Here is a 21,468-nt window from a genome sequence, read left to right as displayed (position 1 = left end):
CAGCTCAGTCAACACCTTTCTTCTACCATTGTCCATCACTGACTTAGTCCAGAGCAGCGGTTCCCAAAGTCTGCAGAATCCTAAGGGGCCCCAGGACCCATTCATTCATTCATTCATTTTACTTACTTATTTAGACAAAGTCTCACTCTGTTACCCAGGCTGGAGTGCAATGGCACAATCTCAGCTCACTGCAACCTCCGCCTCCCGGGTTGAAGCGACTCTCCTGCCTCAGCCTCCTGAGTAGCTGGGATTACAGGCACGTGCCACCACACCTGGCTAATTTTTGCATTTTAGGTAGAGACAGGGTTTCACCATGTTGGCCAGGCTGCTCTCGAACTCCAGATCTCAAGTGATCGGCCCACCTCGGTCTCCCTAACTGTTGGGATTACAGGCATGAGCCACTGCACCTGGCCCCAGCACCCTTTTAAGCAGTCCATCAGATTAAAACTATTTTCAGAATACTACCAAGATGTTATTTGTCTTTTTCACTGTTTGTCATTTGCACTGCTGGTGCAACAGCAAGGTAAGTTAAACTGCCGGCCTCATAGCGCAAATCAAGACAGTGGGACCAGATGATTCTAGTAGTCATTGTATTCTTCAGTGCCATGTGCAAGCAGAAAAAAAAAGAAATGCCAGTTTAACAATGTCTTCAATGAAGCAGTAAAAATTATTAAATCCTGACCCTTGCGTACACATTGTTAATACACACAAGTGTGAAGAAATAAAGTATACACATAAAGTTCCTCCGCATAGCAAAGTATGACGGTTGTTTTGAGTTCTGAGCTGATCTAGTGGCTTTCTTCATGAAAGACTATTTTTACTTGAAACAATGAAATAAAGGGCCGACCATATTTATTCAGATTTGGGTATTTGATAGACATTTTCTTGAAGGTGAATAAAGTAAGTTTGTCACTTGAAAGAAAACAACGGACAGTATTGGTTGCCAGTGACTGAGTGTGAGCTCTCAAGCAAAAATTAGAATTTTAGGAAAGTTGCCACTATGAGTTTGACAGTTTCCCAATACTTAGTCTTTCCCCCATCAGATCAATAGTGATATTAACAAATATGATTTTTATATTGTATAATTAAATCTCACCACGTTTGGAAGGTCTGCATAATGCGGTAAAACTACTATTTTCCAAACGGTCAGTGCATCATGTTATGAAATCACGCATGAGTAAGAAATCCATTCAAAGTACAAGATAGGCCAAAGTATTTTCAGGGAGGAACACAGAAAGTTCATTGATAAGGTTTCAGATTCTACATTATAACAAATTTTTAAGATACCACCACTTCTGAGTTTGGGTGCAGTATCAAAGAAGAATCAAGAAACAGAGATCTCTAAGGAAAGAGTATCTTTGTTTTTGACCAAATGATCTGTTAAACTTGAGGATCTCAGCACACTTGTGGGGATACATTTAAATTGTTTTAGAACCCTTTCTGAAAAATGAGAATGAAATGAGTTCTATCTGATTCTCTTTTTAGTCTATTTGGGGTTCAAATCTCGCTTTAGAAACTATAGATCCTGTCCCGTTCCTATTTGCTTTTGATCACCAAAAAATAAATACTGTTCATTTTTTTCCCTCCATGCTATATATTCTATCAAAGCTTGAACATACGTTTTTTTGTTTTGTTTTCTTTTTTTTTTTTTTTCTTTGAGAGAGAGTCTTGCTCTGTTGCCCAGACTGGAGTGCAGTGGCACGATCTCAAATCACTGCAACCTCTGCCTCCCAGGTTCAAGCGATCCTCCTGCCTCAGCCTCCCAAGTAGCTGGGATTATAAGCACATGCCACCATGCCTGGCTAATTTTTGTACGTTTAGTAGAGACGGGATTTCACCATGTTGCATCACCATGTTGGCCAGCCTGGTCTCAAACTCCTGACCTCAAGTGATCTGCCCACCTCAGCCTCCAAAACTGCTGGGATTACAGGCTTGAACCACCAGTCCTGGCTTTGAACACACATTGTTAACGGAGCCAGTCAGATAGATAGAAATGTCAACTCCAGCGCCAGTCAAGATGAAGCAAGCCGACCATACTCTATGATTCCCACTGATTTTAACGGAAATCTCTGCATATAGTTAAAAAAAACCCAAAACCCTACCTGCCTGAACTCTGAACACTAAACAATTAGAAGCATGGGGGATGTGACTGAAAGGGGGCTGAATCATGGAGCTGTGTAGCAAAAACTCCAGGAGAAATCCCTTATTATGGACAAAGGCCTTGGTTTCTGTCTCTTTCTTATCTTTTGTTCTCACCCAGTCTAGCCCTCAGGCCATGCGTATGGAAAGATCTCCCAGATCTACTCATGAATGAAGCAAGGTGCAGTGAAGCGTACACAGTGTGCTGCCATTTGTGTCAAAGACGATGGTAATAACACATATTTGGATTAAAAAAAAAAAGAAAAAACCTCCATTGAGGACCGGGTGCCGTGGCTCACACCTATAATCCCAGCAGTTTGGGAGGCTGAGGTAGGTAGATGACTTGAAGTCAGGAGCTTGAGACCAGCCTGGCCAACACGTGAAACACCATCTCTACTAAAAATACAAAAATCAGCTGGCCGTGGTGGTGGGCACCTGTAGTCCCAGCTACTCAGGGTTCTGAGGCACGAGAATCGCTTGAACCAGGGAGGCGGAGGTTGCAGTGAGCCGAGATTGTGCCACTGCACTGCAGCCTGGGCAGCAGACCAAACTCTGTCTCAAAATAAAAAAACAAAACAAAACAAAACAAGCAAATAACTCCATTGAGATAAAGAAAATGCAGTTTATATATGTCACGGAATACTACTCAGCCATAAAAAGGAATGAAATAATGGCATTTGTGGAGATCTGGATGGAATTGGAGACCATTATTCTAAGTGAAGTAACTCAGGAATGCAAAATCAAACATTTTATATCCTCACTCATAAATGGGATCTAAGCTATGGGGACGCAAAGGCATGAGAATAAGAAAGGACTCTGGGGACTCGGTGGGAAGGGTAGGAGAGGGTGAGGGATAAAAGACCACACACTGGGTACAGTATACACTGCTCAGGTGATGGGTGCACCAAAATCTCAGAAATCACCACTCAAGAATGTATTCATGCAACCAAACACCACCTGTTCCCTAGAACTGATTGAAATAATAATTTTTATTTATTTATTTATTTATTTTTATTTTTTATTTTATTTATTTATTTTTTTGAGACGGAGTCTCACTCTGTCGCCCAGGCTGGAGTGCAGTGGCCGGATCTTGGCTCACTGCAAGCTCTGCCTCCCAGGTTTATGCCATTCTCCTGCCTCAGCCTCCCGAGTAGCTTGAGTTTTTTTGTATTTTTTAGTAGAGACGGGGGTTTCACTGGGTTAGCCAGGATGGTCTCGATCTCCTGACCTCGTGATCCGCCCATCTCGGCCTCCCAAAGTGCTGGGATTACAGGCTTGAGCCACCGCGCCCGGCCGAAATAATAATTTTTAAAACACCACTGACTGTTTATACAAGAAACTAATAACAGTGGCTACTTATTTGGAGGGTGTGTGGGAACTGTGTGGATGGGTGTCAGAAGTAGTAGAGAACCCACATGAGTGTGTTATCTGTTAACAATTCAATACACTATATTTTTAAATGTCATCCTTGCACAGAACCCAATCAATTCTGTTGAATGAAAAAAGTACGCAAGATAGCTTCCCTTCCATCTGTTGCCATCTCCAACACAGACCCATCACTACTGATGTTGCCACTCCTCCATGGGATGTTTCAGGACCCCCTGGACAGCCGCAGGCAGCTCTTCAAATTTTTTTTTAATGTGGTTTTTAAAGCAATACTTGAGAATAATCAGCTTCCAGTAATAAGCCCTTGCATCACTCTAGAAAAGTGTTTTCAAAAGTATGTTCGAATTAGGTCCTTAGAACACCCTGAGACAGTTTATCTGTTCCAGGCTCTATCTTATAGAAGGGAAAACTGAAGTTGTGGGAAGTTAGCGGATCTGCCCATGGTCATTCCTCCAGAAATGGCAGAGCCGATCGAGATCTTCTGATGACAAGTTGACAGTCCTTCTAAGGCAGCTTAGAGAAGGGTAAACACCCCTATCATCCTTCCCAACTCCAAAAGAAGAAAGAAGAAAATGATAGCAAGACCTCCGCAGATTTTCTTTCAATCCCATGACATTTTATGACAGACTGATATAAGTATGGGTCAGTCTGGGTCTTGGTCCTAGGGGACAGTACCAGCAGAGAGGGAAAAATATCCAAATTCTGTTTTGACTGTTGCACTTGTCCAGCAAGAGAGAAATGAGGAAGGAAAAATGTCCTTGGCTGGTGTGGAGAGAGCTCTGCCAGTAAATCTGGCGGATGTTCCAACGTGCCAAAGATATCCCCCCAAGTCCTATTAACACCATGACACTGAACCAGAGGCAGTGAACACGTACTAACACTGCTGACATCTTGGCAGCTTTTGAAAGAAAGATCCTGTTGCTATTTACTAATGCGTGGGTGGGATATTTGAAGATGGAGAGGTGCTGGAAAGGAACCAGAGTGTGGGAGGACTTTGCTCCCAAGGACTGAGTTGAATGTCGCTCTGCACACGCTTTGCAAAAGTTTCCCTCCATAAGCTTTTCCTCCCCTTCCATCTCCTACCCTCCAAATCAACTCTAGAGTCCCAGATCCTCCAACAGAGAGAAAGCGAGAACTATCAGGGAAGAGAATGAAACGTGCCCTTCATAACTACAGTCCGGATCCACTGTCCAAGCTGAATGGAAGCTTAAAGAACAGGAGCATCAACAGCATCTAGAGGCGGGGTGCGGTGGCTCACGCCTGTAATCCCAGAACTTTAGGAGGCCAAGGCAGGAGGATCACTTGAGGCTGGGAGATCAAGACCAGCCTGGCCAACATGGTGAAACCCCATCTCTACAAAAAATATAAAAATTAGCTGGGCATGGTGGTGGGTGCCTGTAATCCCAGCTACTTGGGAGGCTGAGGTAGGCGAATTGCTTGATCCTGGGAGACAGAGGTTGCAGTGAGCCGAGACTGTACAACTGCACTCCAACCTGGGCCATAGAGTGAGACTCCGTCTCAAAAAACAAAAACAAAAACCAAACAAAAAACCAGCACCTAGAAAGTCCAGGAGAACATGGGATGCCTACAGGATCTGTAATCGAAGACTCAGCACATAATACAAGAAAGTCTCCTAAGCAAAGTCCCAGGCCCTTCGTAACCGCTCTTAGAATATGCAGAATGTTAGTGTGTTCTGATTAACAAAAGTCTAACATCTATTCTTACTGGAATAAAAGGGTGATCGTAACAGCAATTCTGACCCCTCCTAAGGTTAAGAAACAATGTTGACTGCCTCTGACATATCCTGGGTAGGATAATTTGATGTTTACCTTCCCACAGAAAAAGAAACATTTAAAGCCTTTCTTTCTTTCTTTCTTTTTAAAGAAAAAAGAAGCAAGTGGGCCGGGCACAGTGGCTCACACCTGTAATCCCAGAATTTTGGGAGGCCAAGGCAGGTGGATCACCTGAAGTCAGGAGTTCAAGACCAGCCTGGCCAACATGGTGAAACCCCCCTCTCTGCTAAAAATACAAAAATTAGCTGGGCGTGATGGCACACACCTATAATCCCAGCTACCTAGGAGGCTGAGGCAGGAGAATCGCTTGAACCCGGAAGGTAGGGGTTGCTGTGAGCCAAGATCACACCATTGCACTCCAGCCTGGGTTACAGAGTGAGACTCCATCTCAAAAGAAAAAAAAAAGAAGAAGGCGCAAGTAGTAGTCAATAACTCACAACTATTTTAATTACTCCAGGGTATGTAAAAACATTTTCGGGAGCATCACAAAACTTTAAAAAGTCAATTTAATTTTAATTTCAAATTTTAAACTAATGGGCTAATTTTTCTTGTTTTGCTTTGTTTTGAGACAGAGTCTTGGTCTGCTGCCCAGACTGGAGTGCACTGGCGCGATCTTGGCTCACTGCAACCTCTGCCTCCCAAGATCAAACGATTCTCCTGCCTCAACATCCCAAGTAACCGGGATTACAGGCACTTATCACCATCCTCAGCTAATTTTTGTATTTTTAGTAGAGACGGAGTTTCACCATGTTGGCCAGGCTGGTCTCAAACTCCTGACCTCAGGTGATCGGCCCACCTCAGCCTCCCAATGTGCTGGGATCACAGGCGTGAGCCACTGCAATCAGCCCATAATAGGCTAATTTTATGTAGCTTTGATGTAATCCCTTTCTAAGTGGATAGGGAATAAAAATGGCACAAGCAAAGGTCTGGAAACGTGCAGGGTCCCCCAGGTTGAACTAAATTCTGCTCCACAGCAGTTCAGCAAAGTGAAATAATTATCTTCCTCGCCTCAAGTTTCCACTTTTCCTCCAAGCCTGGAACGCTCCCACACTTTGTTATCTAAGTGGCCAGGGTGATTCAAGGGAAAGGGGAAAGGAATTCTCCCCCAAGATCTACATCTGATCAACAGAAACGGATCTGCCTTCACACTGAAACAATTCTCCACGGTCCTATTGTTCTTCGTTTTTCCCAAATGATGGAAAAATCTGATTCCAGAAAAATGTTAGTAGCTAGATTATGTGACCATAGTGCTAAAAAGTTACGTAGCTTAAGATGTTAAGGGCTAACCTATTCGAGTATTTTCAGAATAATATCTAATCTCTTGACATAAATCTATTATCTAGTCATATAAGCAACGCTCCCACAAGATGGAGAACAAAAGGGCCAAGCCTAAAAAGGCTTCACTTGGAAAAAATTAAGTATGACTCAGGCTTGGGATACTCAGGCTTAGACTTGCTGGGTCCAACTCAATATGGAGTAGACAACAGTAAAGATTAAGAAGGGGAAAAGGAAGAATAAAAACAGGTGCTTGGAGCCACACTGGGGGCAAAATACTTGACAAGTGTTCAGAAAGTTCTGGCAAACTATCAGGGAGGGGTTAGAAAAGTCTAGACTACTGTCAGTAGTGTAGAACTGAGGAATGTTTGTTTGCTTGAGACGGAGTCTTGCTGTGTCGCCCAGGCTGGAGTGCAATGGTGTGATCTTGGCTCACTGCAACCTCTGCATCCCGGGTTCAAGCAATTTTTCTGCCTCAGCCTCCCGAGTAGCTGGGATTAGAGGCACGCACCACCTTACCCAGCTAATATTTGTATTTTTAGTAGAGACAGGGTTTTGCCATATTGGCCAGGCTGGGCTCGAACTCCTAACCTCAGGTGATCCCCCTATCTCGGCCTCCCAAAGTGCTGAGATTACAGGCATATGTCAAAGAAGAATAAATCATTTCCCGTAGTTGGACGTACCTTCCCTTCACAGGAACAGCTTCTGTGCAAGAGCATGAAGAAGGCCTCCAGGGTCCAGGGAGCCCTGGGCAAAGCTCCCTTTGAATTTCCCTTTGAAGGGGGGTTTGAATCCTGTCCTTTGTAGACATGGATGCAGCTGGAGGCCATTATCCTAAGCAAATTAATGCAGGAACAGAAACCCAAATACTGCATGTTCTCACTTATAATGAGAGCTAAACATTGAGTACACATGGACACAAAGAAGGCAACAATACACACCAGGGCCTACTTGAGGGTGGAGGGTGGCAGGAGGGTGAGGATGGAAAAGTACTTCTCAGGTACTGTGCTCACTACCTGAGTGATGAAACGACTGGTATCCCAAATCCCAGCGGCATGTGATTTACCCACATCACAAACCTACACACATAGCCCCTGAACCTAAAATAAAAGGTGGAAGGAAAACAAAACAAAAAGGACACTAGGGATTGGGAAGAGCAAGGCAGCTACACTAAGCCATCCCATCAGACAAGAGAAAGACACTTCCCTCAAACTTTTCTTGATGCGTAGAAAGAAGGGAGTTTCTTAACATGTGCAAATGGGTTCGTTAATAAAAAAAAAAAAAAAGTCCTTATTCCATGTGATACCCACATCAGAACTCTCTCCAGCAGTGTGTCACATTACCCTAAAAATGTCTTCCATCGGGGGGACTGGAAGAGATGGGTCACTGCCCCAGAGGCCTAGACTGGCCTGCCCCCCGCTATCACCCCAACTTGGTTGTGGCAATGCTATTGCTTTAGAAGAGTGATGATCATCAAAATTTTCCTCCAACTCTGGCATTTGGCCCAGATCAGAAGACTCTCTTATATTTTCATTCCCAAAATGATTCCAACCCTTAAGATCCCGACCCTTACATTTTGCAACCACCTTGGCCATCCTGCACCTCTATGTCTTACCAACTACAGTTAAGAATCACAGGAGTGGTAGCAATTGCATTTCATTTCCCTCAGCACTTTTCCTTTCCTCTAAGACAATTCCTTAGAGCCCTACGCTGTCGATAACAATAATACAGTCAGGAACAGTCGTAACAGCTCACATGTACTGAGCACTTACTCTTTCGAGCATTACGCTAACGGATTCACATAATTATAGTTTTTACACATTTAAATTATATTGCATTAGCCCTCTGACATAGATCGGGGTGTCCAATCTTTTGGCTTCCCCAGGTCCCACTGGAAGAACTGTCTTGGGTCACACACAAAATACACTAACACTAACGATAGCTGATAAGCAAAAAAAAAAATTGCAAAAAAATCTTGTAATGTTCCAAGACAGTTTACAAATTTGTGTTGGGTCACATTCAAACTGTCCTGGGCTGCAGGTTGGACAAGCCTGATATAAACGCTACTATTATCCCTGGTCTGCAGAAGAGGAAACTAAGGCTCAGCATGCCAATCTTCATCTCATCCTGTTCTCATACTTTGGGAAGAACTCCTTATCCAACAGCAAAGCTTCAGGGATCCAAAGTTTATGAATGGTCTTTTTTAACAGCTGGGAGGCAAGGAGGGATAGTAGGAGAAAGAGAGAGGGTATGCAATAATGCTTTCCGGTCTGGGCTTTTGGAAGAGTATCCTTGACTCCTTTGGTCACAAAATTCACACAAGGTGTAGCTACACTATTGTTTTGTTGTGGCACAGGATTTAGCCGATTCTTACCCTATTGTCTTCCTGGATTTCCCAGTCACTGGAGAAAGTCGCCAGCTGCTGCCCTTGGGAACAGTTTGAAAACTGGAAAAGGCTAGAAAACATCCTTCTGTTCTCTTGAGTGTCCGGGAAGATGGCATCTTGGAAATTGACTCCGTGAGGCAAGAGGTTATAATTTTCATCCATCCTAATAGAGAAGAAAGACAAAAAGGCAGACATGTGTAGACTCGACAGTCAAGGGTGTACCAACTTCAATCAAGAGTCACAGACAACTGTGATGGGCTTGCCAGTTTCACATCAATGTCTGGCGTGGCTCTCATTAGAGGAGTTACTACTTCTAATTATTTCTTTGTCTCACACTACATCAGTCTATCCTTAAGGTTTTCAAAAAGATGAGTTTGAGCAAAGTATGGAGAAAAGTATGTGTATGGTGCCTGTTTGTCTATTTGTGTTGTCTTCCAAGTCCCCCAAGGGGTCTTCCTTCTCAAAGAGGGTTCCTTATTTCCTGGTGAAAAAAAGGCCAGCTGTAATGACTTATGTTCTGTCTTTGCTATTTATCTTCTATATGACATGAAACAAATGTCTTAACTCCTCTAAGCCTCAGTATTCTAATCTGCAAAAAGAATATAGTACTGGCTGGGTGCGGTGGCTCACGCCTGTAACTCCAGCACTTTGGGAGTCCAAGGCGGGTGGATCACCTGAGGTAAGGAGTTCGAGACAAGCCTGGCCAACATGCAACATGGTGAAACCCTGTCTCTACTAAAAATACAAAAATTAGCTGGGCATGGTGGCACACTGTTGTAATCCCAGTTACTCAGGAGGCTGAGGCAGGAGAATCACTTGAACCTGGGAGGCAGAGGTTGCAGTGAGCAGAGATTGCACCATTGCACTCCAGCCTGGGTGACAAGAGTGATATGCCATCTCAAAAAAAAAAAAGGAATATATATATATATATATATAGTACCTACTTTTTTGGTGATGTCATAAGCATTGCATCAAAAACTAAGTAAATGAAGCACTTGATACAAAGTAAATGCAGTATACATATTAGTGAACATATTTAAAGGCCTAGCATAAATCAATTATTCTTTAAAAAGTCACAAAAAGAGATGAAAGTTACACTCTAGTCTAAAAAAAACAACATGTATGGCTCACCAGCAAGTCTCCACTGCCACCCTCACCCCTGACAGTGACCAGAGATCCAGTCTCATCTCAGTAGGGCCCAGAATAACAGAGGAGGAATGATTTGTATGTAGTTGTTCACACACTCCAAGGCAAGACAGCCCTGTGAAATGAGAATGTCAGACTACTGTCTTTGTATTTCTTTCCTAACTTTTGTAAACATGGTAGAGTAAAAAAGATGAGAATTGGCTGAGCACCACGGAACCACTGGACGAACTGTATTTCATGATAAAAATTTCTTTAAAAAGCCTGCTCAAATACTTGGGCTCTTTTTTCTTTGGAGAACAAAGTTCTGGTTTTGAATAGTTTTATAGATGGTATCTCAGTATTTTTCCTAATTAAAAACATGAAACCCTAAGTTTCTCTGTATCAAGAAGGGCACTCTCTCAGCCCCGCTAGCTTTATTTAGAAACTACACTTCTCTGGAAATATATATAGAGAGAAAAAAAAACCTAATCTAGCTGAACCACTCAAGCCAACACAAAGCAAGACATGTTTTTTAAACTTAGATATTCTGGCTTCAGTATGGAAAACATGTGTTGCCATGCACTTACAAACACCACTTTGTAGAACTGTTTTCTTTCTCAGGGAAATGTGAGCTAAAAGTGAATCTGCAGACCCACATCAGCCTCATTCCAAATATCCTTAGTGCTACTTCCCAGACTGGAACTACTGTTGATCACCACAACAGTGGATTAATTCCCTATCTTGATGGATAGGTTAGATTCCCTTTTTGATGTTTTTCTCAGTTGTTTTGTATCACTCTCCAAATTCAATTGAAGCCAATCAAAGAATTTAGGGTTCTACCTGGTGCTCGCTATTCAAATTTCAGAAGAATTCAGTAGTCAATGAGAATTGACTGAGTTCTTAGGCAGATGCATTCCATCTTGACCACAGGCCAGTGTTCGTGGAACTTCAGAGGATTCCAGTGGTCTAGAATCAGAGACGCTCTCCTGCCTGGTTGACCTCTCCACCCCTCAAAGCATTGCTACCCAGGATTTTACCTGCAGCAGAACCCCCTACCCCCAATAAACCTTTGCTCTTTCAAATAACCTGGCAGCTGATATGAGATAATGAAGCCGCCCTGGGCTACATTCCACACCATCACATCTTGGCATTTGAGCAAGTGGGGAAGAGGGGAGAGCGGACAGCTGGTCAACCTCTAACCTGCACCAGGTGCTTTGCATGAGTTATGTTTTTCACTCAACCAGCCCTGCCTCTCACTTTACACAGGTGAGGCTATGGAAGTTCTTGAGAAGCTGTCAAGAAATGGGCTCAGAATCATGATTAGGAAAGGCAGAGCCAAAATGCCAGCCACAGACTGATTTCAAAGATTGTTCTTCTCACCGTCCCAATCTACTCCCATTGAGGCCAGTTTAAAGACCCGAGGCAAAGGGACTATTGGAGAGCGCGTTGAGCTTTTGCCTGCAATGCTCTTCTGTGTACAAGGCACAAAAAGCCTCCCTGTCTTTTAAACCGCCTTTACCAGGGGTAGCCAGGGTGTCTGTAGAGACGTCAGACGGAGCAAGAGAGATCCAACAAGGCAAGGGGTAGGCGCCCCAGGGGCATTCTCATTTGGCACCGATAGGTTGCCCTGGGAGTTACCGGCCTGGCTCCAGGTAACGGCGACCTCGAGAGGTGGCGCAAAGAGAGAGAGAGGTGGCGGCGCCGCCGGGCTCACCTGAGGAAGAAGAAATAGGAGTAGTCCTGGACCACGGTGTGGGAGTGGCACGAGAAGTAGCCCAGGCCGGTGAGGTTGAGCCTGGAGCCGGCGGGCACCTCCAGCATGCTGCCCCACGCCTGGTCGCACAGCATCTCGACCTCGGCCGAGTAGAAGAGGCCCCCCTGGCCGGCGTGGTACTGCCAGGGCAGGTGGTTGTAGAGGCCGGGCGCCTCGGGGTGCAGCGCCAGCACCCTGGCGTACACGATGGTCTCGGCCAGCTCGGCGCGGCAGCCCTCGCTCAGGGGCCTCCACTCGGAGGGCAGCTGGCAGGCGCGCGCGGGCGCTGGGGGACCCGCCAGGCAGAGCGCGGCGAGCAGCAGCTGGCGCAGCATGCCGGGCCCTCCCGGGGCGCACGGGGCGGCGGCGGCGGGGAGCCCGGGGAGCCCGCCGGCCCGGAAAGAGCAGCCCTGGGCGCTCGGCTGCTCGGGCCGCTCCCGGGAGCTGGGCGCGCCGCTGTCTCCGCCGCGGGGCTCGGCATGCCCGGCCCTGGCGCCCCACGCTTTAAAAGGGTCCCGGGGACAGGACGCGCCGGGCGCCCGCCTCCCGCCCTGCCCCCTGCGGCTGGGGCGTGGGCGGGGACTCGGGCGGGTCCCGGCGCTGGCTGGGGCGGGGACCCCGGGATCCAGCTAGCCCTGACTTGGGGACAGCGGCCCACCCCTCTCCTGGCGCCCCACTATGGAAGGGGTCCGAGTTTGCCAGGCGTAAAGCCTGTTTGTAAACGCAAGGCATTCATAAAAGAATGACTCTTAATTTGCACGATTACTAAGTTTTTACCTTTTCTCTGCATTTCAGAGTGAAACTACATAGAAACCAAATCTGACTTTATCTTCCCAGAGATTAACTAGGAAATTCAGTGCGGGCTTTAAAGCTTTTTTAGATCTCGTGCTCTCTCGGATTTGCTTATTATTTCATGAAGATCTTAGAAAAGCTTCGATAAAAGATTCCAAAAAGCAATCATTTGGCCCTGATTTTCTTAAAACTAGATGGTTTCCATAATCCCTGCTTCCATTTTCTCAACACTGTACACCCGAGAAATACATTCAGAAGTAAATTCCAAACACCTTTTCACATCAGTGAGTGAGTTTGAGGATACTCGGACTCCACAGTTGCATCTTTATCTCTAAACGCAACAGGTTTCTTGTTTTGTTTTGTTGTTTTTTCTTGAGACAAAGTCTCCGTCTGTCACCCAGGCTGGAGTAGTGACTTGATCAGGGCTCACTGCAGCCTCGACCTCCCCTGGGCTCAGGGGATCCTCCCAGGTCAGTCTCCCAAGTAGCAGGGAACACAGGCACACTACCACCCCAGATGATTTTTTTTTTCTTCAGTAGAGACAGGCTATGTTGCTCAGGCTGGTCTCAAACTTCTGGGCTCAATGGATCCTCCCACCTCAGCCTCCCAAAGTGCTGAGATTTCAGGCGTGAGCCACCACATCCAGCCTGAATATTTAAATTATACAATTTCATAATGCTATTAGTCTCCCAGGGCTGCCATAATAAAATACTCTAGACTGGTGGCTTAAATAACAGACCTTAATTTCTCAGAGTTCTGGAGGCAGGAAGTCCAAGATTAAAGTGCCAGGGTGGTTACTGGTGAGGCCTCTCTTCCTGGCTTACAGACGGCCACCTTCTCACTGTGTCCTCACGTGGCCTTCTCTCTGTGTGTGATGGAGAAAGAGTGAGCCCTGGTCTCCTCTTCTAACAAGGTCACCAGTCCTATCGGGTTATCACCCTACCCTTATATCCTCATTTAATTACCTGCCTGAAGACCCTATTTCCAAATACAGTCACATTAGGAAGTTAGCACTTCAACAAAAGAATTTGGAGGTGGGAGGGGAGACACTATTCAGTCTATATGAGCTGTTTAGCAGGTGTTCTGCAGGTTTGCTAGAGAAAGAGAGCAGGGATCCCAAATGGTTTATATTCTGGGCAGGCAGACTCACAGCACACATTGCCAAGTTATAATAAGAATTGCTAAACTTTAGTCATTGTTGACCATGGGCCAAGTACTGTTGTAAGGACTGTACATATGTCATTTTAATTAATTCTCCAAACAACATTCTGAAGTAGATGTAACTATTATCCTCATTTTACAGATAAGGAAACAGGCACAGGGAGGTTAATTGACACCAAAGATCACAAAGCTACAAGATGACCAAGCCAAGATTAAGCCCCCAGCATTTGGACTCCAGAGTCCATGTACTTAACACAACACTAGAATAGGGCCAAATATAGGAAATGCTCTAAAGACACAGGTCGGCCCTTTAACCAGAATATACACAGAGCAAATCAAGATAAAAACCTTAACAGAGGCCGGGCGCGGTGGCTCAAGCCTGTAATCCCAGCACTTTGGGAGGCCGAGACGGGTGGATCACAAGGTCAGGAGATCGAGACCATCCTGGCTAACACGGTGAAACCCCGTCTCTACTAAAAAATACAAAAAACTAGCCAGGTGACATGGCGGCGCCTGTAGTCCCAGCTACTTGGGAGGCTGAGGCAGGAGAATGGCATGAACCCGGGAGGCGGAGCTTGCAGTGAGCTGAGATCCGGCCACTGCACTCCAGCCTGGGTGATAGCGAGACTCCGTCTCAAAAAAAAAAAAAAAAAAAAAAACTTAACAGAATCACCAACCATGGCTCAAAGAGTGTGCAACTGACCTAACATTAATTTTGTATCACCCAGAATCCCTGCTCTATTTTAGTCCTATACTGTAACTTATGTAGATAAGATAGTAAGAAAGTTTTTATTATTAATTGCATCTTCAAGTGCCTTGAAGACCTGGAAAAGATTTGTCTACCCCTAAAAGACTGTAAGGCCCTGTCTTTTCTTTTCCACATAGGTGAGCAAATAAATAAAAATCGGCAAACATGGCTGTTTTTTCTCTTCTTGTATAAACTTGACAGAATCAAAACTCTTCCAGTACTTCCCAGAATGTATTTTGCAGAAGTGAGAACCTGCAAGAAATCGTCCTCACGGATTCAGCAGACACATGGGTCGTGCTTTTCTCCTCCGTAAGATCTGGCAGAGTGCCTCACTGATTGGGTTTCTCTTCCTGATCGAGCCACTGCAGCATACCCTAGTGAGCAGTTCCCCTCTGGGGACTAAGACTTCCAAACAAGCTGAGCTCAAGGTAGCCAGGAGGGGAAACAAAGCTTCTATGAGTGAATTATTGGGTTTAATAGTGACATGAGCCACTTCCATCTCTTGATTCCAAGACCCGTGTGTCCTGGCTGTGGAGTGGATAGTACCACATATGTTCTGTTTCAAAGCACTCACAGTAAGTACACTTTGAGATGGACTCCATCATTTCAGTGTGGTGACTCCCAACTGACGCTATAATTAAGTCTTCACTAAGCTGTTACATCTTTCAGAATTCGTCCAATTTCTTCCAGGTGATGGGACATGTGGTAAAACCAGTTAATTCTATGGCCTTGAGACCACTGCTGCACTTCACTACTGTGAAAGAAGCAATGCTATGGGAATCATTGATCAGAAACATCATTATGGGAAATTCCATGATAGTGGATAAGGTGCCCAGTGAGTCCATAGATGGTGCTACTGGCAGAAGCATTATTGCAAGGAAGGCATATCCATGTCCAGAATGTGTCTATTTCAGTGAGGACAAATCTCTGACCCCCACCCCCCACCCCAAGATGGAAAAGGTCCAATGGAATCAACCTGCCACCAGGTGGCTGACTAGTTCCCCAGGTGAATGGTGCCATATTAGGGGATCCATGCTGGCCTCTATTGTTGACATATTAGGCTCTCAGCAGTAGTGTCAGCCAGGCCAGCTGTGGTAAGAGGAAGTCCACATTGTTGAGGCAATGAATACCCTCTGTTTCTACCACTATGGCCACTCTGTTTATGGGCTCATTGAGTAAGCACTAGAGTGGGCAAGAAAAGAGACTGACAGACATCCACTCAGTACATCAATTTCCCACCTAATCACTAAGAACTTCCCCTCCAGTGAATGCACTTTGGTTGTCATTCACATGGGTCACAAATATCTTCACAGTTGGTAACCATTATGAGATGTCCATTCATTCACCTCTTCCCAAGATGCCCTTGTCATCAATCTTCTGATCCTATTTCTTTCAAGTCCCTAACCATCCACCAAACCACTAGCAATTGCCCACGAATCAGTGTCCATGTGTACTACCAGCCATCTCTCAGTCTAGACATAGCATACAATGAAATCTGCTGCTCAAAGTTATATCCACTGGGAGAAATTTTCTTCACCAGTGTCCTTCAGGATCACCCCTGAGTGAAACTGAGTAATATCTGTGTATAATACAGAAAAAGCTGTAAACCAGTCTTGTTATTTCTTCCTCATTCAACTGGAGTATCTTCAAGAGGCTATAAACCATATGAATGGAAGAGGCAACATACCTTCAGAGTCAAAGGAATCTAAGCCACTTGCCCATGCAACTTGCTTGTACCATCTGGACCTGCCCAACCCCACTCTCTTGGATACCATTTCCATTTGATGGTAGATTGCTGCTGTGCACACATGGCCTCATGTCTAGGAAGGTCATACAACACCCAGTTCATGATGAGAAGTTCATATTACATAATCACCCAGCATACCATGGTTAGGCATTCAATCTCTTCCAAGGCCTAATAGCAAGGGAGATGCTATTTTTCAAAAGGCAAACAGCCATATCCAGAATAAGGCATAGATGTGCACTAAAACCCTAGAGTTTGGTGCTGTAAGTTTCCTTTTGGTGCTTGCTAAAGACTCCATACAACATTCCCATTTGTCATAAGTACTTTATCACTGGACCTTCTAGATAATAAGGCTCAAGTGATACAATGGCTTGTACACAGCCTGAACTTGCTGCAGAGACTTCTCAGAACTTGCTCAATACCACTTGAAACTGGCAGCCTTACAGATAACTCTATAGATGAATCTAAAAAGCACATTTACATGTGGCATATGTTCCCTCCTAAATACAAAAAGGCTGAACACACATTTTTCCTCTTTTCCCATTGTAGGTCATCCAAGGACCAGCAACTTTCCTTTTGCCTTGGAGGAGTGACAATTGAGCTCCCAGAAACTACACTGAGGTGGCAGGCCCCTGAATGTTTGTGGGGCCTATCTCCCACCTTATATCTTACCAAGGCCTCTAAAGTATATGGTGTTTTGTGAACATCAGATCCATTCATCATAATGTCATCCATGAGGTAATCCAATGTGATGTTTTGTGGAATGTCAAGACAATCAAAATCTCTGCAGAATGAATGTGATAGAGAGCAGGAGAACTGACATAGCCTGAGGCAAAACTGAAAGTATACTGTTAGCCCTGACAGGTAAATGCAAACTGTTGCTGGCAATCCTTGCAAATCAGTGAGGAGAAAAAGGCAGGTCAGTAGCTACAAAGCAAATGCCGGAAGACATATCAATTTGCCCCAGGAAAGATACTACATCTAGGACAGCAGCTGGAGTTTTAGTTACCACCTCATTAGGTTCATAGTAGGTCCTCACTCATTCTTTAAGACCCATGTGAGTTTTGCACAGACCAACTGATGAATTCAGTGGAGATGTGATAACTATCGCCACTTCTTTCAAGTCTCTGATGACAGCATGGATTTTTTGCAGTCCCCTCAGGGATGCAATATTGCTTCTGATTTATTCTCTTGGTAGAAATGAAAGTTCTAGGAGCTTCTGTTTAGCCCTTCCAACAATAAAAGCCATCACTCATGGGTCAGAAAATGTGGGGGTTTGTCAGTTGTCAACTTTGGTCCCTTTGGAGAAGTCTTAGAGGAGGATTTATGGTGTGTGCATATGGCAATTGTGCAGGGTCCTTCCTCAAGGGCACCTGGCGTACCTTTCAGTCAAAAGGCTCTGTGTCTATACATTTATTTATTTCTAAAAGCTGGCTTTTTACATGATTTATGTCTAAAGGGGGCTTCAGTTCCTCTCAGTGGGAATTCAAGTCAGGTTTTCAGCTACCAGAGTTTTTGCCGTTACATAGATCAAGCACTGCACTAGCAGGCTGCCCACGTATTTACTTTCAAGAGACATCTTGATCAACTATCCACTGTCAAAGATCTCTGCCAATCAAAACATTCTGATTATTTGTATGCCCCTCCTAACCTTTATGGTAGAGGTACTTACCTTCCCTTTGGCAGTTAAGTGCTGCCGCTTGACCCCTGCTACTTCAGAATTCCATCATTCCTTTGAAATCTGGGAATCTTTTCCAATGCCATCATTCTGTACTAGAGTAATAACTTTTCTAGAGAGAGGAGAAACCACAGAGATGTTCAAGGATGCAATACTCCCTTCATTAATAATAATGAATTATTAATAATTATTATAATTATTAATAATTAAATAAGTAATGATAATTAATATTTCTCATTACCATCATGAAGGAGATACCTCTGGGTCATCTTGCGGAATGTAGTTGGCAGGTGGCTGTGCAGGTCACACATCGAGCATTCAGTTCAACCTTCCTAACTCCCTAAGCCTTTGGATTCCCTCCTCTACATTGTTTCAGGAAAGCTCTGGCATCTCAACCTCACTGAATAGAGGCCACCACTGAATTCCTTCAAATTTTAGTCAACCAATCAAGTAAGCTGTTAGAGTCACCTCTAGAAGTATATTAAATTTGTACTCTCAAATGCATCAAAACAATACATTTTGTCAAAACTAGTATTGCACTCTGCCCACTTTGGTTCTGCCTGGAGTCTGCTGATACATATATTTAGGCAGTCTTGCAATTTCTTTAGTGTCTGGGGTCTTTCCTCCTGGATCATAGTGTATACCTGTTTCCCGGGACATGCTGAGCTTTTACCTTAGTTATACCACTAGTTGAACTTAATTATGACTACAATTGCCTTATAAAAGACACTTTTGAAGCAATAATGGAGCTACACCCTCTTGAAGATAGACCAAGTACTGTCAAATATGTCCTTTCTTCCTAAAATACTTTTTTAAAAATCCCAATATAAAATAGTGGAAAATTTTTTAGTTATGTAAAAAATATTCTAAGTTAGTCATGAAAAATAAATGAGTTCTTCCTCTTTCTTCTTTTCTTCCTATCTTTTCCTGAAAAACTCAGCTCTAAAAGTCTTTAGCTGGGGCCAAGCAAGTTAGGTCTCCAAGCTGGGCAGGATAAGAGATGGAAGAGACACGCAAGATAGGAGGAGCTTCTGTCTGGGGCTTCCCACTGCAGGTATGAGCCACAAGGGGTAAGGAGGGCATCAATGCAGGGGAGTGGCCCACTACAGGATGCCAGAGCCCAAGAAGGGTTAAGGAGAATCCCTGCATAGGAAGAGCCTGTCGTGGGGGTACTGACAGGGTACCCTGTCATGGGGTTGACCATGTGAAAGGGCAGCCTTTGCAGAGACTCAGTGTCTAGGCAAAGCGGGGCCTCCTAGGCATGCAGCCCAACAGGGGTTTCAGAAGCCAACAGGGGTAACATCCACAAGAATGTCAGTGCATGAGCAAGTACAGGGGACTCCCATGTGAAAGGGCATGACCCAGTTCAGAGGATCAGAGCATGGTTAGGGTGAGGTGAGTGTCCATGCAGAAGGGCAGCCCAAGTCAGGGAGTCAGAGGCCAAGCAGGGTAATGAGGATGTCCACGCTGGGGAAGGCAGCAGCAGTGCAGCGAATGCCAGACTCCAAGTGTGATGTGGAAGGCATGGTGTGAGCTATGGGATGGGAGTAGTGATAGGAGAATAGTTACACACAAGAGGTTGATCAAATAAGCAAATCTATTAAGGAGGATGGAAACCAGTTTCTCACTATCAAAAAAGGGAGTTACATATATGGGAACGAAGAAAACTAGAATGGATCCTGTGGTGCTGAAACATGAATTCATAGATTTTAATAATAGATATAGAAGTCAATATAGTTGCATGTGAATTTGTGTGTGGATATACACTTTTGTCTGTCCTACAAGTCTTAGAAATATATGTTATATGCTTACAAAAAGAGAATTCTTCATAAAACTCAGTAAGTTAGAAATAGAAGAGTACTTTCTGAACCTGATAAAAAGCATCTATGCAGTCTACTACTAACCTTACACTTAATGTGAAAGACTGAGAGCTTTCCCTTAAGATCAGGAACAAGACAAGCATGTTCAGTTTCATCGTGTCTACTCAACATAGTACAGGAAGTTCTAGCCAGTACAATAATTCCATCAAATAAAATAAAAAGCATCCAAATTGAAAAAAAAAAAAAAGATGTAAAACTCTATTTACCCATGACATGATCATCTGTCTAGAAAATGCAAATGAATCTACAAAAAAGCTACTAGAACACAAAAGCAAGTTTAACAAGTGGAATACAAGATCAATATACAAAAACCAATCGTATTCTCTGTACTAACAACAATTGGAAATTGACATTTTAAAAAATAATATCATTCACCATGGCATCAAAATATATGAAATACTTAGAAATAAATCTCATAAAATATGTAAAAGGCTTATACATTGAGAACTATAAAACATTACTGAGAAAAATTGAAGAATATTTTAAAAATGGAGTTACATACTTTTTTCATAGGTTGGGAGACTCAATATTGTTAAGATGTTCATTCTAGCCAAACTGATCTACAAATTAAATGCAAGCTCAATAGAAATCCCAGTGGACTTTTTGATAAAAATGAATAAGCATAGTCAAAATTCCATACGGAATATAGAGAACTGAGAATAGCCAAAAACAACTTAGAAAATAAAGACCAAAATCAGAAGGCTAACATCACCTGATTTCAAGACCTACTGTAAAGCTATAGTAAGCAATAAAGTGTGATTTGGTGCAAACACAAATACCTATGTCAAAGGAACAGAATGTAGTCCAGAAATACACCCATAAATATATGGAGAACTGATTATTTAAAAAGCTGCAGAGATAATTCATTGGAAATTGATTGGAAAAAGAATGACCTTTTAAACAAATGGTCTTAGAACAATTGCAGGAAAAATATTTCAGCCTATACCTAGCACTGTACACAAAAATTAACCCAAAATATAAAACCTAAAACTATAAAACATCTACAAGGGAACCTCTGCTAACTTGAGTTAGACAAAACCTAGACATCATCAAAATGCCTAATGAAAGAATTAAATATCAAGCCATAGACTGGAGGAGAATATTTACAAATCATATATCTGATAAAGGATACATATTCAAAATACACAAAGAACTCTCAAAACTCAATGAGGAGGCTGGTTGCATTGGCTCACGCCTATAATCCCGGCACTTTGGGAGGCTGAGGTGGTTGGATCACCTGAGGTCAGGAGTTCGAGACCAGCCTGGCCAACATGGTGAAACCCCATCTCTACTAAAAATACAAAAATTAGCAGGGTGTGATGGCACGTTCCTGTAGTCCCAGCTACTCAGGAGGCCGAAGCAAGAGAATTGCTTGAACCTGGGAGGTGGAGGTTGGAGCGAGCCAAGATCATGCCAGTGCTCTCCAGCCTGGGTGACAGAGCAAGACGCCATTTCAAAAACAAAAAAAAAACAAAGCAAAAAAAAACAGAAAACACTCAATGATGAGAAAACAAACAACCCAATATAAAAAATGAGCGGAAGATTTAAAAAAACACTTCACCAAAGAAGATAAGAATGGCAAATAAGGGCATGAAAAAATGCTCAAAG

General features: G+C 43.8%; 1 protein-coding gene across 1 annotated transcript in view; it reads right to left on the bottom strand.

Moving 5' to 3' along the window:
• Positions 1 to 12,346, bottom strand: part of CCDC3 (coiled-coil domain containing 3) — a 103,365-nt gene extending 91,019 nt beyond the window's left edge. Inside the window, exons 1-2 of the mRNA XM_023223328.1 lie at positions 11,819 to 12,346; positions 8,968 to 9,142 (exon numbers count right to left, since the gene is read on the bottom strand). Of these exons, the coding sequence (XP_023079096.1) occupies positions 8,968 to 9,142; positions 11,819 to 12,192 (549 nt within the window). The 5' untranslated portion in view covers positions 12,193 to 12,346. The remainder of the gene's footprint in view (positions 1 to 8,967; positions 9,143 to 11,818) is intronic.
• Between the last annotated feature and the right edge of the window lie 9,122 nt (positions 12,347 to 21,468).

Source organism: Piliocolobus tephrosceles, chromosome 9 (genome assembly GCF_002776525.5).
Source record: "Piliocolobus tephrosceles isolate RC106 chromosome 9, ASM277652v3, whole genome shotgun sequence".
Taxonomy (NCBI): Eukaryota; Metazoa; Chordata; class Mammalia; order Primates; family Cercopithecidae; genus Piliocolobus; species Piliocolobus tephrosceles.
Note: the sequence above shows the minus strand (reverse complement) of the source record. Positions and strands in the feature narration are given on the sequence as shown.